Below are 19,430 nucleotides of genomic sequence, written 5' to 3'. Positions count from 1 at the left end.
AAAGGTATCCCATTACCCATTATTCCGGCCGAAGCGTTGGTAATTGATGCCCAATGTGTGGGTCAAGGGTTAAAGGTTGTTTGCTGATTGCAAATGTTTCAAATGGAAAATAGCTTCAATGTTTGTCGATTGTGCACCAACTTTACATTAGCTGATTTCACAGTGCACATTTTGATATATATTTAGTTTCAAATGCAGTTAGTTTTCATTAGTTTCTCTCTAGTTTCCTTTCTCTTAGTTTCCTCTATTTTCATATCGCCAATCGAGCTCATTCATATCTTTTACTGACTTTGTGTTTCGCTTTAAGTTCAGCGGCATTTGCGTACCACTTTTACTGCCCCATTTTATTCTGGCATATTCAGCAGTCTGCTGCTACTTCTCGCTGTCTGCATATAGTTTTCCAATTAGGCGAAACAGTACAAAAACGGCAACTGGGAGGCTAAATTGTCATTTTTTCCCAGCTTGTCATCTTTTCCGGCAAAAACAAAACAATAATTGAGATGACAGTGGGGAGGAAATGGGAGAAAGGGAACTTGGAGTATCCATGGCCTGCTTAAGATATTCAAGGCGCACTCATTTGCACATTTCCGTTCCGCTTTTTTCGCTTAGCGGAAGTGCCGCATACGCCATGTTGCCAAACACAGACTGCGACGCCCATAGGTGCACTGCGAGAAATCAGTGGTTCGTGAAAGTATTTAAAACCAGGGGCAGCTTTATTTTGCATTGCGTTTTAGCATTTACTAGCGATTATATAAGTATTTCTTGTTGTGCATGTTTTCCTTCCCTTTTGATAAAGTGCAACGCTGACAATTTTGCGCTTTAAGTGAACGAGGTATTGCAGCCCGAAACTCATTGCACATTGCGCCAACTTGTCGCCGGATGCGAATTTATGCGTATTCAGCTAAGGAAAGCACCGAAAAAGTACAGAGGAATACAGCAAAGAGATCGTCTTGCAATTGCATTTTGTCCGCGTTACTTTTTTCTTGCTTTCAGCTGATTTCTGTCCGCCTTTTTGCAGCAAATTAATTGCGTAGACAGCAGACGGGAAACTGAGAAACTACTGGGAGAAATCTGCAAGACACTTTTTCATTTGGCATCTAAATTATTGTTTGCGTTTCTTAATTGAAAATTAAGAAAAGTTTCCCAAAGGTGTGGAGCATCTGTTTGTTTTCGCAGTGAAAATAAACTTTATTCTCCCCATATTAAGTTCAGTTTCTACTGCCAACTATCAAACTGCTTTAAAAGTTATGCACCTCCCCGGAGAGAATGTCTCACGCTCGAATTCTTTCCGCCAAAAGCAATTTATCCTGTTTGAAATGGAATGTCATAATATATCCACATACTCAAATGTCCTGGGGGAATGCTTGACAGCTGCCCAGACAGCAAATACAGCAGCACAAGAAAAGCCTTGATTTATCGTCAAAGGAAAGAGTTCAACAATAAGTTATTCAATAGGACCTTACCCCACAAAAACATAAATCAAACAATTTCATAATGCGCATAATAATAAATCGCACGAAATGTATAAAATGTAATTAATAACTGGCCACTTCCGCTCCTTCAAGCCGCTGGGGTTAAAATGGCACCCCCTGCGATTAAAGTTTGTGTTTTAACTCGCCCTCTGGGGTTTTAATTCGGATTGACGGCGATTGATTGACCTAAACACCAAAACTGCATTATGCACATTTTGAAAATTCGTAAAATTATTATTTAATATTTAATTACATTCTCTGAGTACTCGCTCCAAAAGTACGCATCGATGCTATGCATTTCATTGCGGCTTCAATTGAATGATAAATTAGTGGGCCTTTTTAAAATGTTAGCCAGCTTGGCTTGGCAATCACTGTACTCACATTGTACGAGTATTATTTCAAAAATATTTCACTGCCAGTGAGCACGGATTTTTAAAATTCGATTGGCGAGCTGATAAATCGTCAGCAGACTTCGCATACAGTGCTGTTACATTTTCCCTGAAATGAAAACCCAATTGACTGCATTACCGAGGGGGCTTTTACCCGCACACCTATGAAGATCCGGCGATTTCTCATTGTGCAGGTGCATATGTACATATGTTTTTTCTTTCAAATCGCACACAGTGATTCAATTGTGATTCCGCATTCAGATTTCAGTTAGGATACTGATTCCCATTCTGATTGCCAGGCAAAGGCAAATAAATTTACGTGCCGGCTCAAAGGCTCAAATGCCAATTGAAAATTGACTGACAAATGTGTGCTTGTATATTTGTTGTTCGGCTGCCATCAGGGTCTTAAGCGATTTGTTTGGCAAATAGTCACGGGTAAGGGTACTCCAGCTGGCAGCTGGCAACTGGCAGCCACCCAACATCAGCAATTCCCTTGCAACACGACCTTGCCCCTTTCCCATGAAATTGAACTTCAAAGCCGTCTGTCACCTAATTTACTGTGTCACTTTCTTAACTCCATATGTTCGACTGAGCTAATGACTGCTAAAATCGTTCATAATTCACCCCAATGAGCTACCGCTGAGGTGGTAAAAGTGCAAAAGCCAACAAAGAAATCAATCCACCCTAAACTCAGAGCCTTAATTGTGAAATAACGAGTTGTGAGCATCAAAAGTGGTTAAGTAATTAAAAGTGCTTGACTTACCAAAGACGACTGTGTTAGGGATACAAAAAAAATAGTAGTGCTCTTAATCAAAAGCCTTCTCTTTTGCAACGGCGGAGAAAATCCACAAAACTGTTATACGAATTTTATAAGAAAGTTTACTGCTATAAAAGGAGTCGACAGCTAGGGATAATATAGGGATATATTTCTACAACTGTTTGTGTTTTCGAAAGCACTGCTAACATATACATACTCTTCTAAAAGGTCTTGTATAAATCCCTCGTACTTAAGCTTGGAAGCAACGTCGAAAAGGGATTTATTATATAAAGGATATTAAAAATGTACAAAATCCCTTTTACATGTGGAGTATAAGACAAGCTGCGTGGCACAAGAACGAATTTAAGAACAAAAGCTGAAGAGCTTTTGTAGGTACACAACATTCAGTGATACTTTCCTATAAAAATGGTTGCTTCTTCGAAATATAAGATACAACTTTAATCATTATTATAGTAGCGACAAATGTTTGCTAGATGTCCTTTTCAGAAGAAAGCATCCATAATTATCTATAAGTATGAAGAAAGACTAAAGAATAAGCATTATAGCAATATTAGTCCTGAAAGCTTCCAGGAAAGCTTTTTTCCTAACTTATACGTATAAGTCAGCTTAACGAAGGAGTAGGTTTTTATAGATTTAGACAGAATAAGCTGATATTCACCACGGCTGTGTAGAGTTTATGTCAAGACGTGTTTTAAAATCTCTTGAAAAAATTAAAAAGGGCAGACACTTAACAAAGTAATTTATTTAGTTTAGAATTTAGTTTGTAAATGTAGAGATAAATATAGTAATTAAATGTCCCCTGAAATTTTGGAATCCTCTTATTATTATTTCATGCTCAGTTCTGACCAGCTGCTAATTTGAATTGCCTCCATCCTTCTCCCTCACAGCTTATCCTTTCCCGGGGAATACTTGATATACTTAAGTCCACGTGGAAACTTTGTCTCGCTTTTGGCCAAACTTTATTGGTACCAAGTAAGTAGGAAACATTCGAGTTCGCATCAGCTCATTACGCTGGCCAGCATACTTCGGAAATTGAGCTTCAGCTGTTGCCAAAACGCGTATTTCCGTACATTGTTAGATGCAAAGAATCTGCCTCGCTTTTATACGCACATATTTTAAAGTTTTATAACCAAAGCGAGGCACTCAAATGCAGCCATCAAAGGCACAGGACCCTGTGGCTGCCCCGCATCCTGATAGAGATATTTTGGCTGCTCTGGCTTTGGCTTCTGCTGATGATGATATTGATGGCAGAATTGGCAAGTTTAGATGAGCACGGGAAGTTCGCCATAAACACTCGAGCTGTCAAATGTTTATATGCATGATAAAATCATAAAAAGATGTGACGCTGCTTATTAAATGCACACCGCAAAAACTGCTGATCATCTGCGGGATAACGGCGCGATTTTTTGATGACAAAAGTTTTGTGTATTTGGAAAAACCCCTAATGAAACTGAGCGCGAACTATTTGGACGGGCAAAGTTCATTTATGAGGAATCTTGGCCTTGATTATGAAGAAATCTAGTGTAGATGTAAGAAGAAGGGCTTCAGCTTAGTTTTTTTGAAGAAGAACTAAATATATAATCAAGAAAAAGGGAAAGTGTGTAAATACAACATGATTTCTTTTTTTTTCTTGTGCATATTAATTAACTGTTTCCGCTTTGTCGATTATGTTTTGTTCTTGTAAGACCCTAAGCAATTATTTGAGAACTCCTTAATCATGTCATATTTTCGGCCCGAAATTGGCCCAATTCCAAGCACCCGATTTAATTCAATTTGTTTGTGGGGTGGGCGGGATCGGGTGGGCGTGTTTGAATCGCCAAAAACTTTTTGACATTCGCATAATTTATGTAGCGCAATTTGTTCCGAAGCTGGTCCGCTACATGCGATCGCATTGTTTGCCAGGGCAACATATTGCAGCAAAAAGTGCCCGGCCATAAACAATGGCCAACAGCACACACACAATCACACACACACACGCATGGCCATGGCCATAAGTTGACCCCTAAAAGCAGACAACGGAATACACTCGAAATCATAAATAACCGTCAGCGCTGTGCTGTTGTTACGGTCGCCCGCATAAGTTAAAAGCACTCATACGCCCCGTTGGCCCCGGACACCTGCCAAAAACAAAATTTAAATAAATTCACTTGTCAAATATATCGTACATAATTTCAAGTGCATTTTAAATCAATCGCATGTGTTACTCCGTGCCACGCCCACTCGCCTGTCTGCCAGCAGATACTGTGCGCGTGTAGATGTGTGTGTGTGGTCGCATAAAAGTAAAGTCGGGGCAAAAGGGGGGGCTGAGTGGCAACCACTTGCTTGTTCGATATTTATGACAAATGTGGCCATTAAAGCAGAGCAAAAAAAGCAGTGGCTTAAAAGGTGTTACAGAAACTACCAGCACCTGAAAAGGTGCTTAAACATTAAGCATTGCTTACGTTTTGACATATTTACCAGCAATTTCAAAGCCCTACTTATATCATTTCTGTATTATTTTTGCTCAGTGTAAAGGGCCTGGGGCGTTTGCGAGAAGGCGCGGTCTTGTGCGAGAGTCGCCACGACTGTTTGAGATTAATGGCGCGTTTAAATGCTTCACGTGTGAAAAAAATCTATAAAACTTGCATACCAAGGGACAACCTTCGGTGGCTTCTGCCCAGGTGAGTGCCTCCCCCTCCCCTCTGGTCCTGGCTTGTGCCAGCCCCTATTTCCCACCCACCACCCCCCTCATCGGTGAGTTTGTGTGCGCGTGTTTTTGACACTTTAACTGCGCTTCCACTTGGAGCATAACTTGCGTCACGCTTGTTATTGCTGTTGGTCTTGTTGTTGTCGCGCCGGCTGGCAGGGCACTGTTGTTGCTGGTTTTGTTGTTGCTGCTGCTGCAGCTTGTTGGCTGTCATTTTGCGTTAGTTTCAGCCAGGTTGTAAATGGCAGGACTGTCATTGTTCGGGCGAATGCCACCTGCCCCCGTTTCAGCCGGCATTTCATCGGTTTATTCTATGCATTTCATTTTAGAAAAGGTGCTAAGTCTAGTTGAGCAGCATAATGCTAAAGCGATCGTATCTCAAGTTTCCATGTTTGACTACCTTCGAATTCTTTTGAATATTTAACTTCTTGCTTTAAGTACTTACTACGTAATGAAATGCACTTTGCCAAGGCTAAGCGTTTCTTAGGCAAATTCGCAGTCGAACCTAATTTGTATTCTTCGACAAGGACGTCAGTTAACGAATTTAGCTTAAGATCTCATCGGTCTGTCATCCTTTGCAATCAGCCAACTGGGTGGGTGGGCATTGAAGGGGCTGGGGGGGAGGAGTTGATAAATCGGCTTACAGGGGAGTATAGACGCATGGCTATGGCATTTATTGAGTCTGATGTTGCTGCTGCATTTCGGACTAAGCCAATAAGCATTTGAGCAAAGTGAAATAAAAGTAGGAGAAGGCTAATGCCATGTCTTAGCTCTCAGCGACCCCGCCCTTGCTGCACTCGAATTTACTTGGGTATTTGCCTCGGGCCCACACACTTTCCCCGGCTTTCCCGACTTTCCCGGCTTTTCCCAGCTTTTCCGGCATCTGTCGTCACGTTTTAGCGCTTTAGTAGCTGCAATTTGTTGGAGCGTGCGGCCGGGCCAAGTGCACACATGCATGTGCAAATAACTTTTTACGGTAATGCAAATGAATGCCAATTTACGAGCCGAGACATTCCCCACATTCAGCCAACTTCCTTGCCTGCCAATCGCATTTGTCAGGCCAATTTGCAACTGCCGAGGTGACAACTCAATGAATCTCCGCCGATGCCGATGCAAAAGTGAAGTTACCGACTTAGGAACTCGCAAGGCGGAGGTTTCGAGTTATTTAGAAACAAAGTGTCCTATTTAAAGGAGCTTCATCTCCTTGAATGAATCTCCTTCAATGAAAGTAAGTGCAATGCCTAAATAATTACCTTTGCCCTTTTAAATGATTTTAATATGGAGTGCACTACTAACTTCTTTTTCATTCTCTTAAACGTCAAAAAGTTCAGCCTGCGCAAGCAAGATGTAATTTTATAAAAATGCGAAAGCTTTGCACGCTGAGGAAAATAAAAGTTAAGGGCAATGCTTCCGCATCCATAGAAAAAATAAAGCCAATAACAAATTCCTCATTCCCTTTTCGGTACGAAAATTGTTTCATAGGTGCACCAGCACGGAAAAGTTTTCAGCAAAATGAAAAAGCACAAGTAAAAAACAGAAACAAAAGCAAAAGACGGCCACCTATGGCGCAATCATTTATGCAGCGCTTTGTGAGAGGCATTTCCACGGAAATTTCACAGCTTCGGCTTCAATAGAATTGAGGCGATCCCTTTGTCGTGACATTTGACTGGCAAATTATAAAAGCTCAGACAATGTGAACAATAAGCCCGAGCACTTTCCGTTTCGGCCTCCAAATACCATTTGCCATACGCTGACCACGCCCAAATGGCTTCTGTGTGTGTCCATTTCCATTTTGGACTCCTCTTTGAGTGTTTGAGTGTGTGTGTGTGATTGTGTGTCCTTTGTCTGTCCCAAGCATTATAAAACAATTTGTTGTTTTGACACCAACATGCCGAGATAACCTTTACCCCCCACGCCGCCCCTCCCCAACAGCCATCCCAATTATTTAACCGCAGCTGACCCCACCTGAACCCTTTTGCCCGCACCCATACACACACACACACACACACATACACACTCGCCTATTGTTTGCTCATTGCGAGACAGGATTTCGCTTTGCTTCCGTTTTGTTTGCGGCTGCCATTGCTATTTGTTTATTTGCGCCAGTGTGTGTGCTGTGTTTGCCTTGGGTTCACTTTTTATGTGGAGTGGAGCAGCAGAGCAGCACTCCATGGCAGCACTTAAGTCCTGTTTATTTATTGTGCCGACAGGCTTTAAAGCGTTTTAAAATAGGCTCCAACTAAATCACTAATTGATGGATTAAATATCCTTTTACCGCCGTAAAATTGCGTTTTCATTGAAATTAAGTCGTAAATAAGTTAAATGGAAAGTTTAGCAGCAGACCACAGTCTTTGAAATTAACACTTTTCCTTTTCAGGCTGTAATTAAATAGCACCTTACAAACATTTAAAAATATCCTAAATTTGCTCATGGAATTTGAAAAATTTAAATTAACAAATTCCTCGCAGCGAAAAGTTTCTGCTGTAATTTATCCGTATTAAAATTTCACGTTTAATCCTGCCACACACACGCACAGGCATCCTTTGGCGCCCGCAAAATTTATGAAGCATACTTGCAGGCGTCGCACACACACATACACCCATACATACAATCCCTGCGAGTAAGCGCATTGGATTACGATCAACAATTGAAGTTTCCCGTAAGCCCAGCCATACCTAAGCTTATTACACGCGGAAAAAGGAGCAAAACAAAAACAACAAATTTGTTGATGAACTCAATTAGAGGCGGCGACAACAGCACCCTGTATTAGCCCTTTTTTAATTAATTTTGAGCATTATTTTTTGTGCACTGGCTTGTTGTTTGTTTTATTTATTTCGAAATTATTCGGACGCCAAACTGTTGTTGTGCACGCGACTCGGCAAAATCAAATTATGAAATTATTCGCCCTCCTATGCAAACACATTTTCAATTAGTCAAATGGAAAGTTTTCGCCGAAGACAAAAGTTGCTGAAACTTTAACGAATTAAAGGGAAAATACTGGCAGGAAAATACTACGCATTGGACGTGAGGGCACGGCCCTTTATTGCCTTTTCAACTCGCCGGGAAAAGCGTCCAAGAAATTGCAACTAAAACGCAGTCATGCTGCACAGGATAATCCAAAGGATAATCCAGGCGGCGCTCCAAAGGGAGCACTGAAAAACCATACAAAGGGGTCCAACAACGCACGAAGCCCGGCTACCTCTCTTCCAACTTCCAATTTTTTTAGCAGTCCACACATGTTCAATTTTATGCTAACAAAGCTTTTTTATTGGGAGCTCCTCGAAAAGTGGGCGTGGCCGCGGCCTTTGGGACGACAGTGTGTGTGTGTGTGTGTTAAATGTTTTTTTTCAGAAGCTTTGCAGCCGAAAAATTGAAATGAATTGCAGCATCGCAGCCTCGCAGCACGAGTGAATGCATTTTTAAGCCAGACTTTTTTATTGAGTTTTTGCCAGCCCTTGAATGTAAACATATTGATGATGATGCCGCAAAAGCCAAAGCTTATGTTTGCTTTCATCAGTTTGATCAGTATTGGGGAGGCTTAGGTAGAAAAAACTTTTTGAATTAATAACCAGTCAAGCCGTATTATTTTTCGCTCAGCTTAACTTGATATTTAACTGCTATTTTTTACCGTAAAATTGGATAAATCTAGTTGGAAGTGAATAAAAAGCGCGGCGCTTGTTTAAAATAGAATTAATAAATACCACGAAAGCGAAATTGTAAATATTCTTCAATTAAACAATTCCAACATATGAGCAGTGCAGAAAATAAAAGGATAACTGCGTTATTGTGTTTTAAATCAATTAGTTCTTTGTATATTGAACACCGATGCAGTGGAAAAGCTACCTGATGCATAGTTCATACTGAGAAACGGAAGCTTTAAAATGGTAAAAGAAATAATTACCATTACAAGTTTTCCTATTTCCCAAAAAACAGACAAATAACGATATGGACGAGGATAAAACTTCCGCCGGAGCCAAAAACCTGTTTACCTATTTGCCAGGATAATCGAGCTGCAGTCCTTCCCACTTCCTCCCCACTGAGTGGCACGTGATTAGGCCAACTTATATGCGCATAGAAGGCCGCGAGCCAAGTGGAGCACAATTTGCATATATATCTTTATGAGCGGGAGCCAAAAGAGTAACCAAGCTGGAAAAATAACAAAACAACGCCTGACCCTTTCCCAAAGCAGAAAGAATACAAAAAATACAAAATATACGAGTATACGAGTATACGAACGCAACAATTTTTCGGCGTGGCTGCTGATGTTTTATTTTTTATGCAAATTTTGTTGCATATGAGAAATGGGCAGAAAATGGGCGAGGGGTGCAAAATCATCATACAGTATGTGAAGGACGAAATGTGCAAAAACTTTAATAAAAGACTATGTCGGTGGGGGTTTGCTGAGGACGGAGGACTGAGGACTGAGGGCTCCAACCATAAATTTGTAGAGCATGGAGCAGGGTGCGACGTGGCTCTTCAAACAAAGCAACACTCAACGTCGCTGCTCCCAACGAAATAATTTCAGTAGCAGCAAAAACTGGTGGGATAAAATGGGGTGAGGACTTTCGGGTTGCTTGCATATTAAAAGTCAGAAGCGTTGAGCTGTTGAAAGGGTTGCAGCGCGGGGGAGTGGCACCTTCTTCTGCCTTGTTGCATGCCACATGAAAAATTTGCGTTGACAACAATGCGACAACATGTCGTGGCTGGTCTCCCGTCTCCCACCCAAAAAGGTAGCTAGTAGCTACTGCCTTTTAGACCAGCTTAAATTAGTTAATATTAATAATTTTGCATGTTTGTGGGGGACAGCTTTCTGCATGCGAAACGCTTATGAATGCGGAAAAATAAGGAAAGATAACTAAAGTGACTTTTTAAGCCAGCTCTCAGTACATAGCATTTGACAGCTTCTGGAAAGAATAAATAAGTATTTAAGCAACTTCTGTACGAAACCTGTTCAAAATAAGAATTTTACGCATGCTTGCTTTGATTTATTTGGCTAGTTTCTTGTGTATTTTGTGCACTGCTTCTTTGTCTGCAAGTTTGTGCCTAATAAATCAAAAATTGCTATAAAATTATTTCCGTCGCAGGTGCAAAAAAAGACCAAACCCGCAGGAACTTTCAATTGCTAATTGCCATTTTGCTCCAGTGCGTTTCTTTAGTTTCGCTGCGTCATTTTTTATCAAACTGAACTTTTAAATTATTTGGATAGTCTTATGCACCTTTTGCCCATACAAAGGGAACCCGTTCTAGAAAAAGTCAAAACGAAATTGAAACTCCACCCTGGGCCTCAAAAACACCCCTATCGTTGTTTTGCAATTAAATTTGTGCATGTAAAGTTTTGATGAAAACCACATGTGATGACAGCTGCTGACAAATAAACACAAGCGATAAACAACAATCAAGCAGAATGTACGCCATATTTCACAGTTGCCTTTGATTAAATTATATTTGCATTATGGTGAGCGGTGGAACAATTAAATTCATTAGAGTTAATTACAGCCGCAATTAAGGGGACATTTTCATAACTAATTGGGGGTAATAAAAAACAAACAGCGGACGACTGAATGCGAAGTATGTTTATAATGTACTCTCTCTGATTTTCTTTGTTTGTTCCTATTTTTAAATGAACAAGAAAACATTTGCATAAAAGGCGCATAAGAGGAACCATTTTATTCCCTGCCTGCATTTTTGCTGATCTAATTCTTGGTGCTGTTAAGTAATATTATGAATTATAAGCCTGCCGACAGGATACTATGAATGAAAGATGAGTTATTCATATCTATATGTATCACGATAAATTTACCTTCGATCTTAATTTAAGTGACACTCCAAATACTAAGGCGATTCGAGTGTAAAGCTGCTTACTGTGCACAAGCTGAGTGCCGAGAAAAAATGACGACACAGCCACAAAAAGTGGAGCAATTATAAAAGTGGCAAACAACAGGAAAAGCACAACAACAAAGAGAAAGAAAGAAAGAAAAGCGTCTAGCCTTGTTGCGACTTTTGTTTTGCTTCGTTAGCCGGTTTTCCTTGGCGGTTTTCCGCGGCGCAAGTTTAAGTGGATTTTCATAATTTACGCGCTCTGAGCTCGGTGAAGAATCATAAATTATTACCCGCAACCGGTAAAAAGCAGCCACGCCCCTTTTCCTACGCTGTAACAATTGTATTTAATTGTAAGTAAAATATGTGAAAGCTTTGTGTTGTCTTTTCATTTTTTCATTTTTCATTTTTTGTGCCACTGCCATGCAGCCGTATCGAGTGTTCGGAAACTTTTCAAGTCTCTCGCGTGGGTGGAGTTTATCCATTCAAAAACCACCCACCATCTTTTCCAGCCCCACCTCTAAAAGTCAGCGACATGTTGTTTTCATGTGATTCCCCACTGTCAGCAGCAGCTGCGACTGTGTGTGTATGTGTGTTGCCTGGCTTTTTGTTTTGCTTTCATGATGATGATTTTCCAGCTTGTGATTCCTATGTTTGCCTTTCGTCAACGTTTATGACAATATATCAGGGGAAGCTCCGCTCCATCTCCATTTCTATCCCATTTCTATTCCCAATGCCATTCCCATTTCCATTGCTGGAGAACTCGGTCTACTTTATGCTTTTATTGGTTACATGAAAATATTTCCCACCCCTCTTATTTTCTTTTCGCTTTTCCTTGCCCGCCGCAATTGTCAGCCACAGAAGTTATGAAGTATTTTTCCTGCTTTTTTAGTGTTAGCTGAAGAAGAAGCGAGGAAATCGAGCGACATGTTGCCATAAAGTTTTTAATTAAATTGTTAGATTTTACATTGACACTTTTTCAGTTGTTGCTGGTGAATACAAGCAAATTGAGCTCTTTGTGTGCACAAATAAACGCGGCCTAGTCCTGAGTACTAATTTAGTTGGATATTTCCTGATATTTTCCTACTATTCCACCAGAAGTCGTATTTTCGACTATTGCTTTCACATTCTCGGGCACGTAAATTGGACTAATACTCTGCTTATTTAGTGACATATTTTAGAGAATTCTCGAATCTTTTCCAGTCCCTTATTTAATACTTTTACCTGAAAACTTTTGTTTTTTGCCCATTTTTATGGCACGCAAATTGCCAGCTTGGTTGTCGAAGACTTGGTTAGCAAGAGGACAGAGAACCTTTGGTCAGTTCTGACCTCTGCCGATAAATGTGCGAAGTGTGCACACTCCGGTAATATTTTCACCGCCCACAAAAGGTGGCCAAAGTGGGTGGGAAAGTGGAGAACGAAGAGGGAGGGCAAGTTGGCTGCAGTCTCATGATAAAGTTGACACTTTATGCGTTTGGCCAGAGACGACAGCCTTAGGGCAGAAAACGCAAAAGCCATGCAGGAAAATGCGGAAAATTCACATGCGCGCATTCAAAGTTTTTGATTTTGTTTGAAAAGTTGAAGTGATTCCGAAATAAAGAACACGTCATACTTTAACCACAAGCAGAAATATTTAATGTGACCACTTTTATTTCCCTTGAATGTTTTCACTCCACATTCATTAAATAAATCCGGGCTGTACATTGTTTTCTATCTTCATCCCATTCAAAACAGGTCCCAGCTCACTTGTTCATTTGATGTGATTTTGTTGGACAAAAAATCAATTAGATTTTTTTGGCGTGGGCGGCGTATACGCAATATTTGTTGCTGACCTAGATTTGTTGGCTGCAAATGTACTACATGTGAAGTGCAATTTTTGTGGCCCGAAATCAGACTATGCAACCAAGTTGGGTTATTTAAATCGCAAACATGTGTATGGCTAACCACTCGCCCACTTTTCCATTTTCCCACTTTCCCCATTTGGTATTTTATTTTCTGTAGGTTTTTTGCATATTTGTTGCCGTACTTGCAGTTCTAATTACCCCTATACAAATATATATATATTTGCAAGTACATATAGAGTCTGCCCAACCAAAATTCCTGCTTATGTTATAATTTGGTTTTGGCGCTTGCTAAATTAATGAATATTTGAACGGCGATTAAAAATTCTATTGGCGTTCAGTGTTTCGTTTCGGGTGCTGGGCGCTATTGAGCGGAAAATGTAAAGCTGAAACTGATTTTAATTGATCTCAATTAGTTTTCAAATTGTTAATATAAATAAATCTGATTGATTTGGTCCATTTGAGTCCTTAAACAAATTTCCTTTTATATTTTTCCAACCATCAGTGCATTTTCAGCGCGGAAATTAGCAATTTTTCCGGCCTTGTGTGCATCTCATCACAGTGTTTCAACAAAACCCGTTTGCTCAATAATTTCGAATGCACGCGTGTTCGAATGAATTGCATTGGGTAATTGAATGCATGAGTGACTGACTGGTTGATTGACTGGCTGGGTTGATTGAGAGCTGCTATGCGCAGAATGCCACGAATTTTTCCCCACCACTATATTCTTTAAGGGTGGTCCCCTGCCTTTGGGCTTAGGCATTGCAACGTGGCGGTGCGACAATCGCAACGCCTTTCAATCAAACGCTGCACACAAATTCCCAAACAAACCGACATCCAGCCACGCCCACATCCGCCGCCCCCACGACCTGTCACTGCACGTGACAAATGCCGACAAACGACATTCGTACTCCTCCACTCCGCCACTCCGCCATTCCGCGTATCTCTTTCGGGGCTTTCAATATTGCAGCCGAAAGGGTTAGAAGCCAGCTACCTGATGTTGTCTGTGCCCCACTAATTTGCCAGATGTTTTCTTTCATGCACTTGCATCTGACATTTTTCAAAGAGTTTTTGGGTAGCCAACATGTTGTCCTTGCGAAAATAAAGTAGTCCTACCATATCTCCATATAAAACTAAAAAGAAAAGCTATGCAGTGTATGCATTTTTTACAGACAATAAGAATTTGCATGCTTTTCAATATGATTTAGAGTTTTATGGAACAAGGAGAGCTACCTGTAATTCATGGAAAAATGTCCTTAATCCTCATAAGCTAGGAAATCATTAGTGCTCTGGAATTGGGAAATAAATCAGTTGGCCAAGCTTTCCTCTCGACAAATTTGATTGGCTGAAAAACTGGCGCCAACAAGTAGATTTCCATCGAAGGGAGAGCTGCCCACGGCTGAACAGGAAGAGGAAAAATGCTTTTCCACCCGAATTTCACCCCAAAATTGCTGTCATTAATCATTTGGCTTGAAAAAGGTGCCAAGCTGCGTGGATGTGACGTTAATCTTCAGAGGAAATATTGGCCAAAACGAGACCGAGACCGAGACCGAGACCCTCTGCAAGCATTCTGGCAGTATTAACCTTATTTTCTGCTACCATTTCGAAGCTGAATGGTCTCGGACTTTCGTAAACAATTAAAGTTGTCTGCGTGGGCGTGGCACTCTGGTTGTACGGTAGCTCCTACTGACTTTTGACACGTGTCATTTACGTTTGAAAGCGTCGACCCAACGACAACAACGATGTCAATGTGAAGGCAAGTGAACGACAAGGCCAGTTAATGGCCATTTGGCCACAAGCAAATACCGAGCATGTTTTCTTGGCCAACAGCAAACACCTGAACATTGTGGTAATTAAAATAATTCCTCACTAGAATGTTAATTAAACAAAGTTCATGGCGTTTCGAGATATTCAAGAATTTAAAAGAGCTGCAAAGTGCTCAATCGCCTCTTTAAATTTATTTACTACGGCTTTCTTATTCCAGTTTTTACTTTCACTGCGTAAAAAATGGGACTCCATTGACCTTACAATTTTATGGATTTTTTCTGCAGAGCACAGGTGAGCCGTCTCATCAGAAAACGCTTAGGCAGCAGACTAAATCCCTCCCCATATCCTGTGCTCCTGGGCAGCGTTATGCCAAATGGGCAGTTCTTCCTCCACTGCCGGTAATTTATTTGCACTTTGATAGCAACAAGATGCATGCAGGGCGGCGGCAAAAAGGGGTGGTGGCAATTCGTGGAGTCGAGGGTGTGAAACCCTGCACTTATAAATCACCGAATGGAGCAGAAGATTCTGCGGAGCTTTCGCTGCTGTTGTGGCCTGCGACCGCGACTAAGCAGTTTATTGAAAAGTGGACCCAAAGTGCGGTGCCATAAATATCAGCTCAAGTGGGCGTGGGCACGCCCACAATTGCATGCGCTCGTTTGTGTGCTTAAAGCAAAGTTCTTAAAGTTTTAAGGTTACAATCTCCAGAGGAAAATCATATCAGATTGATACTTTTAGAAAATATTTCTGAAGAGTTCTTAGGACATATTTTTAATACAGCTTAACCAAATAAATGTAAATCACCGCAAAATGGCATGCAACTCTTCAGCCCCTGGGTGTCAAGGTCATGGCGAATTGCATTAAAATTGCTCATCAAATAACACTCGGCACTCCCATTCAACAGATTCGCATTTTTGATGGCAGCATCCTCACTCTATGTATATGAGCTGCATTTCATGCATTCGCTTCGATGGCTGCTCAACATGCTCAGAAGCGTCCTCGAAAAACGCCATGAACAGCAGTGGCAGGATGTTAAGAGTCCTTCCCCATTCACACGGACACGAGCACGCACACAGAGGCAGCTGGGTGGTTGATCAGGTTCAAAGACCTGCCAAAAGCCGGCACTGTTAAAAGGATTTTGAGGACTGGCCGCGAATGGCGCTTACATGCGTTCCACACCGAAGTAGAGAGAAAGTCTTTACCACGAGAGAGAAAAATTCGAAAAAGTTACTGCACCTGTTAAATTAACAGAGTTACGCAAATTGGTAGCTAACATTTCCTCACAACATCCCAAAGTCTGTTTGTGCATTTATACAAATATAAATATTTTTGCGCTTTCAAAACAAGTATTGATACTTCTAAAAAAATATATTTTTTATTTTACTCATTCTAAATTTTGTTAAGCCTAATTCAAAATTGAATAAACAAACATACTGTTAATAAACAGTTTTAGGGGAATGTGGAACCTGTTTTTTCCTGCCATGTAAAACATCTACATCTTTTCTATATTCTGTAATCTGTTATCTTCCCCTACATGTCCGACTTCACTCGAAATTCGGTCTGTAATTATTTTCGAAAGCTGTTAGATTTCTCCCCTCAAACTGTGGATCCCAGAGAGGAGCTCGGGCACTGTTAGCTTCCGCCGCTTAATGTTATTTCTCGGCTCTGCGTGTGGATTTCAACCTCGTTTTTCCGATAGCGAGAGTTTGGTGCTTTGCACTGAGTAACCTCCTTTAATTTTTTGCGTAGGTTCGGCAACTTTTTGCTATCTTTTGTTGCTGCTGGAGCTCTCGAGTCGCAAAAGTTGTTGACAGGCATCTCGAGGCAGCTCAGCTTGAAATAGTTTGCATGAAATTAAAATAATCTCTAAGATTTATTGCTCTAGAAAGCGCAATTGACTCGAGTCGGCGTAAACTTGCTGCTGGGTGTCTATTTTTGGCCCATTGTTGGCAAGTGTTGAATATGCTGGCAGCAACTTTAAGGCGATTTATGCAAATTAAAGAGTGAGAACGAAGGGAAGAAAATTCAACTAGTTCCCCTTGTTTATCGGCATCTAACCAGAAAAACGTAGCAAATTGGCCCAAGTGCCGGCAGCTTTGTTTTATGGTCGAAAAGTACATATTTGCGTTTACTTTGCACCGCTTCCCCTGCTCCTTCTGCTTCCCCTGCTTCCATCTACTTTCCACTTTATTTTAGCGTTTCCCTTCGGGCATTTCTCAAGACGTTGTCAGCTCTTCAATGGTAAATGCAGCTGCCACTTTGGCCAACTTGTTGTTGACTTGTTGCCACTCTGACCGCTCGGAAGGAAAAGCGGAAATGAAGTTGGCAATGCGGAAATGCCATTTTTCATGATTTCTCCTATACACACTCACACACACGCACACATGCTCTCGTCAGAGAGATATATATGCGAATATGCCGTCTTTTTGTCTTCCACTTCATCTCTGGCTGCCTTCGTTTTGCTTTTGACAAATTGTTTGGCATTGCTGGGCTAATATTAACAGTGCAAAACTACTCCACGAAGGCCAACTACATCTGGGTACATACATATATAGTGCTAAACTGTCTGGTTATCGGTCTTGTCTCTTATCTAATTGGGAGGATTTATGGGCTGGGAATGCCAAGATGAAAGAAAAGTTGGATTTAAATGGTCGATCTCTGGCGTTCCAGGCTTTTACGTATTTATCTTACATACCACTAAGATCCTAATATATCAGTCGTATTGACTAACGACTGTGCAAAGTTCCATTTACGTACCTGCAAAGAGGAGAAAAAACGAAAATCCATTATTAACAAGCAGATTCAATTTACAGCAAATATCGATGGTCATCGCTGACTATTTTTAATGTCTTTAACCAAGAGGACGTAGTTCAAGCATCGATCATAAATGATGGAGTGCGGCAATCAAGATAAATGGTTCCGTCGAGTGCCGGAGAAGCCCTGGGCAAAAGAAATTCACGACTCGACGGCCATTTATTGTTCCATTCTCGATGACATCACTGCGTATGCGCAATGTGCGACGAGACGAGTTTAAAGTAAGCAAAAAAATGAAAACAAAAAACCAAACAAACTATTTACAAATTGTGGGACCTTTCGTAGGAAGTCATAAATTGAATGCATGGCATAAAAGCATTATCGAATATTTAGAGCAAGCATTTAGACCAAACAACTTCTTTGCTAAAATGGTTGTTCGCCGGCTGATGGGCGGTAATATTCGGTGGGAGTGGCCCTATTTTATGGCCTCCAACATTTTTTACGACCACTTCTTTCCGCCCCAGAAATTAGACAACTGCTTGGGAGGCGTTTATGCCCCGAAGGGTTTTGTATCCCAATAAGCCGAGTCCTCGCTCTCTTCTATTTTCCTCGAATTTATGATGTGTGTAACAATTGGGTCATTGCTAAGGTTGCCCCCGGCCACTCACTCGAGTATGTCATGCAAATGCTGCTTATTTTATCTAATACGATTTTTACGATTTTACGAGAACCGAACGAGGAAAGGATTAAACTGCTCCCGGCAGTGGCTCAATTTTGGGGCCCTTGGATAAATAATAATTTCCGTCGGGGTTGTTTTTCCTGAATAACTCTTTCACACTGCCCAGTGTTGCTTCAAATTTAACTTTCCGACATTTGTCATGTTTTGTTTGTCTGGTGTTTTGGTTTCCCTGTTGGCGCATTTGTTCCCCAGAAAGCCAACGGATGTGGTACGTGCGGAGAGGTTGCTAAGCCTAAAAGTATGCATAACTAAAAAGAGCACGTTTCACAGATAACCAAACAGCAATGGGAAAGAAAGCAACGGACGAAACAAGACATCGCTAACTGGGTACACAAGGAAAAAGTTTAAAAACAATTTAATTAAGTATTTAAAGCACTGTGCTGTTTTAAAAGAGCTGCATCATTCTGAATGAATTTATTATTATTTCTGATTAGGTGTAATTGTACAACACTTCCTAACACCTTTACAAATGAGTTTTAAATGAGTTATGTGGGATTTTTTTACATATTATATATTTCTAATCCTTTATTTTTTCCAGTGCCCTTGTATCTGTGTGATTTGGAGCTCGAACATTTGTGTGCGTGTGGGATAACAGATATGTTTGTTGTTTAGGCAAATGATTTTTCGCTTCGGGTCTGTTTGCCAATGGAGCGGAAAATGCAAGCCGAAGCGCAGCTGTGGCAAAATTGTTGGCATTTAAATGGGTCACAAGGTCGCCGGCAGGATAAAAGGAGCACTGCTCAAAGCCAAACAATAACAAAGGCCAAATAAAATCAGTTGTCCCGACTAATGCAAAACGGAATCCTGGGAAACAGCACAATGGGCGGGGCGGAAAACTCCGCCATCGTGAAAACGAAATTGCACACAAATGCAGTCAAAGCACCTCAGAAACTTCAAGGCACAATAAATGCGAGAGGAAGAACCAAATGCGAACATCAACAAGCCATAATACAAAAAAGGAATATTCTTTGCCAAACCAATGTGAAGCGCCAAGAGTTACTGGCAAATTGAACAAAAGCAGAGCTATGCAAAGGAAAATCTCAGACACCAATACAAGACTCTAGGGTATACAGCCATCCTCAATAAGTAAATATTCCTGAGGAAATCAATTTTAAGCTAAACTTTTTAAGGCTTTCCATAGAGCACTTGTTTAATTTATAGCATTTTAGTTTGAAACTTTATATCATCAC

General features: G+C 40.9%; 2 protein-coding genes across 2 annotated transcripts in view; one reads left to right on the top strand and one right to left on the bottom strand.

Annotated features, from left to right (window-relative positions):
• The window catches only part of LOC122613404 (neural-cadherin), an 87,754-nt gene that overhangs the window by 34,953 nt on the left and 33,371 nt on the right, over positions 1–19,430 (bottom strand).
• On the top strand, positions 18,380–18,652 carry LOC122612405. Its single transcript, XM_043785991.1, is given in 3 exon segments — positions 18,380–18,448; positions 18,511–18,527; positions 18,529–18,652. Coding segments are annotated over 3 exon segments (210 nt in total).

The sequence above is a fragment of the Drosophila teissieri genome, chromosome 2R, assembly GCF_016746235.2.
Source record: "Drosophila teissieri strain GT53w chromosome 2R, Prin_Dtei_1.1, whole genome shotgun sequence".
Lineage (NCBI taxonomy): Eukaryota > Metazoa > Arthropoda > Insecta > Diptera > Drosophilidae > Drosophila > Drosophila teissieri.
Note: the sequence above shows the minus strand (reverse complement) of the source record. Positions and strands in the feature narration are given on the sequence as shown.